This window comes from Hipposideros armiger, unplaced genomic scaffold (assembly GCF_001890085.2).
Source record: "Hipposideros armiger isolate ML-2016 unplaced genomic scaffold, ASM189008v1 scaffold_524, whole genome shotgun sequence".
NCBI classification, from domain to species: domain Eukaryota; kingdom Metazoa; phylum Chordata; class Mammalia; order Chiroptera; family Hipposideridae; genus Hipposideros; species Hipposideros armiger.
The window spans coordinates 900,876-906,790 of record NW_017731874.1 but is presented as its reverse complement, the minus strand read 5'-3'; the positions used below and the strand labels follow the sequence as shown (position 1 = coordinate 906,790).

At 42.6% G+C, this 5,915-nt stretch overlaps 1 protein-coding gene across 18 annotated transcripts in view; it reads right to left on the bottom strand.

The window, feature by feature from the left end:
• KIAA1217 (KIAA1217 ortholog) overlaps window positions 1–5,915 on the bottom strand; it is a 475,355-nt gene that overhangs the window by 12,453 nt on the left and 456,987 nt on the right. For 15 of the 18 annotated variants that reach the window (XM_019668323.1, XM_019668333.1, XM_019668332.1 and 12 more), the window contains 3 exons: window positions 4,974–5,157; window positions 1,625–1,788; window positions 733–897 (listed from right to left, as the gene is read on the bottom strand). In XM_019668323.1, the coding sequence (XP_019523868.1) occupies window positions 733–897; window positions 1,625–1,788; window positions 4,974–5,157 (513 nt within the window). The remainder of the gene's footprint in view (window positions 1–732; window positions 898–1,624; window positions 1,789–4,973; window positions 5,158–5,915) is intronic. The other 3 variants (XM_019668318.1, XM_019668331.1, XM_019668328.1) reach the window with 1 other exon arrangement.

The following is a 5,915-nucleotide window of genomic DNA, read 5'->3' as shown; positions in this document are numbered from 1 at the left end:
TGTGGCAGTGGGTTGCCATGGGCTACCGTATGTAACAAAAGGACAGCAACTTGTCTGTTCCCTTTCCCCCAATTCCCCAGCACTGTTCCCATCCCCCAATTCCCCAATAAAAATCTTTAAAAATAAATAAATAAATAAAAATAGAAATCTAAAGATTAAGAATCACTTCTCAAATAAGCCAAGGAAAATGGGAAACAAAATTCTTCAGCTTTTCAGAATATTGGCAAAGACGATACTGATATTAAACGGGAATCGGGTATGGAGTACAGGAGGCCACATGACTCAAGGTCAGCCATTCTAAGCATTAAAACCAAATAACGGGACCCCACCTGAAGGGGGCTTTAATCAGTCCTTATCAAGACAAGATGATGGCTGGTATTTCTCATCTCCTTTTAATTCTTTTTGAAATGAAGCAGAGACCATTAAGATTCAAAGAAAGGGAAGTAAATCCTACCAGCCAGAGCTAGGAAAACTTGCAATTGCTTTTTGTATAAACTTCCTGAGTTGTTTTGTGAAATGATTATTCCTCACACACGCCCTAAAGGTGCTCTGAGAGCCTAGTTCAGTGCCATCTTGGAAAAGTGGAAGCCAAGGCCAGAAGATGCTGCTTACAGGGCCCAGGTCCATGCGGTTCTTTGTTGGCTCTCTAGCTAATGGATCTGTGAGACACGTAGCCGGAGAGTCCCTGACGGGAAGGGCAGGGCGCCACGGTCAGTCACCTCAGTCACCTACCTGGAGTTCTGCCATTATTTTATCTCCTTCCTCTTCTTCTTCCTCGTCCTTTGAGGAACAGGTAGCGACTGGTGGTGGGGATGGGGTCCAAGCTGAAGCAGGCTCCTCTGTTGGACATTTGGTGGCTCTAGCCTGTGGGCTTAGTCCAGCATCTTCACTGCTTGCCTATGGAAGATTCAAATCACAGATGTTGGCTTAACACTGCCAGGTACGGGCAAACAGAAGGAGCGCTCACAAGAACACACGTTTCCTCATCGCCTAGTACACTGGCTGCCTAGCTCTTCAAATGGAGGCTCTTTTGTCCACTTGCATTTAGTTGGGTTTTTGTTTCTGCAAGCTACCATTTTAGTGAATGGATTGAAGAATTATAATGAATTGTAACTCCTCAACGTTCAGTGCCTTTAAGAAAAGCCCTCCTAAACTACCTCTCCTTGAAACTTGAATTTTACATTTTGAACATAATTGAACATAAAAGACAAAACTTGCCAAGTTAAATGGAAGCTTAAGCCCACTGCACATCTTTCTGTATAGACTCTCACAACGGTTGGCTAGTCCCAGTTACCTTTGTAAGATGGTGTTTCTTTTGCTTCCCCTTATCCCTCTTATCCCACTCCCACTCCTACCCCCCATTTTCGATCTTATGACGCCCTGCTGGGGAAGTAGCTTGTGTTTTGCATTTCATATAATTGCAGCTAAAAGTTGAGTAAGGGTAAAACTTGTGGTGCTGAGTCTAGTCCAATAATCCTGGCTGACGTTTTTCCATCCGCGGTGCTTCCTGATGACCTAGTTTATTCGATTCTCTGCCTCACTCCTTTTTAGGTTCTAAACGAGAAGAGAGAGACCCTGTCTAAGGCTATCATCTGAACCCAGAGACCAGCTTAACCCATCAGACCTTAGTGGTGGTGCTTTCCTTCCTGCTGATGTAGACCACGTCGCCGGACCTGGTTGTGGTGAGCCCCGATCCTGGCAGGTAGCTCCTTCGAGGGGGCGGCGGAGGAGGAGGTGGGGACTTACCCCCCAGCTTGTCCAAGTCCTGTTCTGAATTTGGAGAGTCTTCTGGAAAACAGTATACCAATGCATAACAATCTCTTTTCAAGATGACGTCCGGAAAGTCCAGTGTATTTCTATAAACTCAATGCAATTTGACTTAAAAATTTCTCTATTCTCACCATAGTGCAACAATGAATGGTATAGATCCTGAAATCCAATAGGCTTGAAATCCCAGAAAGACCCTGCAGGAGTTGATTAACCTCTCTCTCCCTTGGTTTCTTCATCTGTTAAATGGGTATTATACCAGTATTTTCTCTACTGGGGTGCTTGAGGAATAAATGGCTTACTATACATAAAGCACTTAGAACAGTGATTATCGGCTCGTTGTAAATGCTATTAGTTGTTACTATTAAACAAAAGAGCAGAGTATTATTTGGAAAGATAAAAAAGCAGAACCTAAAGGCAAATCCGGAGCCCCCTGCCTGGCCTCCAAAGCCTTCATCCACCCCGTCTGAAAAACAGCTTTAGCAGAAGGGATGTTAAGAGTAGGATCTGAGGGCCGGCCGAGTGGCTCAGTTGGTTAAGAGCTCGCTCAAGAGTTTGAGCTCTGAGCAACAGCGGTTCGAGTCCAGCCCGAGCTGAGCAGCCGCTGAGCTGCCAATAGGTAGCAGGATGGCTCAGCTAAAAAAAAAAAAAAAAAAGAGTAGGATCTGGCCGAGGAAGGGCCAGAGGGAAAGTGGGAGGCAGATGGAAACAGAGAACAAAGTCAGGGAGAAAGTGGATGTTTTGGTCATGGTTACGTGGCTGAAAAAGGAAAGGAGGCAGAAAAACGCAGAAATGAGAGAATTTTAAATTAGTATTGACACCACAGTTTAGGAGATGTAGATAGATATCTGCTCAGCTTTCCCCAGAAAAATTCTCAGAAAAAGGCATTCCTTAATCAAAGCTCAAACAAACAGCCTTATTCCTGCCCTTATCAACCTTCTCTTCCACCCTTTGCAAACACTCGACCCACCAGCTCACTAAAGTGGAAGAACCAGAAATTCCGCATCAGTGCCTCCAGCTGGGCTTGGTCCCAACTCTCTCTAGGGACATGGCCTGGCCTCCCAGGAGTATGTTTGTCTTTTCTGAAAGAGAATTGTTTAGGAGATGCTTGAGGAATTCCATTTAAAGTTGTGATAAAGACTTGGGTAAATCATCAGAGTGCCATGCCGGTGATGATTTGATGATTTGTAGTAGACGGTTTCTGTCTCATGCCTGAGGGCACTGGGTTACAGGGTTCTAGCAGCATCCGGCCACAGGGCTGGTTCCTACGCCAGCAGTCTGGCCTCAGGATGGCCACCTCCACTTGGGGTCCCTCTAGGGACTAGCACAGGGCTGACAAGGCTCAGTCCCTCCTCTCATGTCTGATGACAGACTCCCACTTTGACCAACTTTAGTCAGGCTCCTCTGAACCACAGGCCTTGACCTTGATCTGCTGAGCCCAGTTTTAGCAAAGAATCCAGTTGAGCAGGAATCCCCCATTCTTGATATCTGATAAGTTCTACATTCCTCACCCTTGATATCTGTCTTTGGCTTGCCTTTAGCAAGAATTCCCCTACCTTGTTGCGTTCAAAGCTGAGTTTAGTCTCTCTCCTCCCCTGCAATAGTCTTGCATAAAGTCTTCTTTGGTGTTTTTAACATATGTCTTTGTAAATATTTTTGTTTTAACATTGACTGAGGCCACAACCCATGAAATTTTCCATTGATTTTTTTCACAGCTATCCATCCTTCCCCATTATCTAAGTAGTCAGACAATTTATATAAAAGGAAATACAAATGATTTTTTTAAACCCCAAGCTAAGAATTTTACCTCATTAATAAACAAAAATGAAAACAATAACATCTATGACGAATAAGTCAAAATAAAAGAAACTAACGTTTACAGATAATGGATGCTACCCTTACACATGTCTAGCAGCCTACACATTAGCGAACACTTTCTGATACCAAGCCATGTGTTAAAAAAGAATAAAGAAACAACAACAACAGCAGCAGCAGTAAGAACATTTTAACTGAGGAAAAATACTTTGAGGAGCAATTTAAAAACTAATTTATGCAAAATTTTTAATGTGAAAGATTAAAAAGCCCAAATGAGGTTAACAAAATGAATTGCTGCTTTTTTTCTGTCGTACAGTCCTGACAAGGAAAAATAACAAGTTTATTCATAATTGTAAATTTACAATTTATTTGTAATTCTACAATGTCAAAGGATAGGACAAAATTAATAACGGGGAAAGCGGAATTAGTCAAGATAGCGATGTAATGAGGGAGATCATTTCATCCATGGGAACTTGACAGGAAAGCAGTCTCTCTGAGAGCACAGCTGCCCCTCCCAGGGCCCTTCCCACCAAGGGACCTGAGGCAGCTGTCAGGTAGGGAAGGAGGTGAAGAACATCTTTTAGCACAGTCTGAGGGGGACAGTTTCAGGGAGCGGAGTTTTAGGGCAGCTTTGTGGAATGAAAACCTGGAGCGTATTACCGTGGTGATACTGTGGTTATAAATTGTATCTACTTTCATGTTCCTTGACAGGTAAGTCAGGATGGCTGTTTCTTTTCACATGAACTTTAGTTGCTGGACAAGGCCTCATTGAATGTGACTCTGAGAGACATTTGGCCGCTAATAAAATGATGTCACTGTACATGATTTTAATATCAGACTAAGGCACATGGATTAGAATTGGTTCGAGATTTAGTAGGCTGAGTGTTTTTAAAGTTATTTTACGTTATTTATTGATATGTGGGTGCTTAACTTCCATAGTTTAGTTGGTTAAATATGCAGTTCAATAATTTTGATTTAAGAATGCCATTTCACCTTGTGATCTAATATCCCCTCTGGGAACTCATAAGAACTGGCATTTTCTTTCTGTAGTGTATGAAAAGCTCTCACTTTCAATGCAGGCTTCAGAGTCTCCCAGCTGGTGCTGGGAAGTGTCATAAATTCACAGGAAATGTGGAAGCTGTGAATCTCAATTTTTTCTTATTGGGCGTTGTTCAAATATCATAACACAGAACAGCTCCCTTACTGTGGGTATAGTTAAAAAGTAATAGTGAGGCTCGAGGGACACCTGAGGGATTTGTTCTTCCAAATTTTTGAATTGTAGAAGATTCTTAAGAAATGTGAGATTGGTTTCTTTGGTTAGCATGTGCTTAAGTGGGTGGCCCCACACTGACCCAACAGCAGCCAGGTACACAGCTCTCTCAGTGCCTTACCTGAAAGTTCTAGCTTGTCCACGGGAGTGTCACCCTTTGGCTGTGGGCCCGAGGCTGGTGGCATCTCCAGGTTTGGAATGGACTTCATGATATTGGCCTGAGCTTCTTCTAGGAGCTTCTCAAACTCTTTGCCATTATAGTGGTCCAGATTTTGTCTTTTCTCTTCCCATTTCCTTTCTGCTTTCTGAAGGAAAACAGGAAATGAATGAAGGAAGTTTAAAAACCAGAGGAAAAAGATAATTCATCGTTTAGAGTTTCCTGTTTGCTGGGAAGAGGTGTAACACAGTTAACGTGTTGGTACAATAATGCACTGGGTTCCGTGCTGAGGGACACTTTGCACAGCAGACAAACCTGACCCTTGCGCTGTCTCTACATCTTTTATAGCTATCTGGGCTGCATTTAAGCCCAAGTGATAGTCATGCACAGAAGAACAAAGTTCAGAAACCCAAATCCATTCATTACTACATACTGCTGAGCACTTACTACATACTGCTGCATAGCAAATAAAAAGGGACACAGGGATACGCTTTCTAAGGTAAGTATCCATAACCAAGTTTTTGTTTCCTAAATTGAGTTTTCATCATAGAGATGTTCAAACAAACAGAAACAAACATCTGGAATCTAAAAAACTGAATGAAAGAGGAAAGGAAACAGAAGTGGTCTCAGAGATATAGAGGAACAACTGATGGCAGTTAGTTGGGAGAGGGAGAAGGGGAAGGGGTTAGACAGCATAAATATGTAACTACAATAGTGCCACAGGGACATGAAAGACAGTTTGAGGAATATAATTAATAATGTTGTAAATATTTTGTAGGGTGTCAGGTGGTCACATGTCTTGCTAAGGAGACCGCATCATGGACGGGGAAGAGGCTTGATCACTGCACTGTACACCTGAAGCTGATGTTGTATAATATTGTATGTCAACTATAAGTGAATATATAT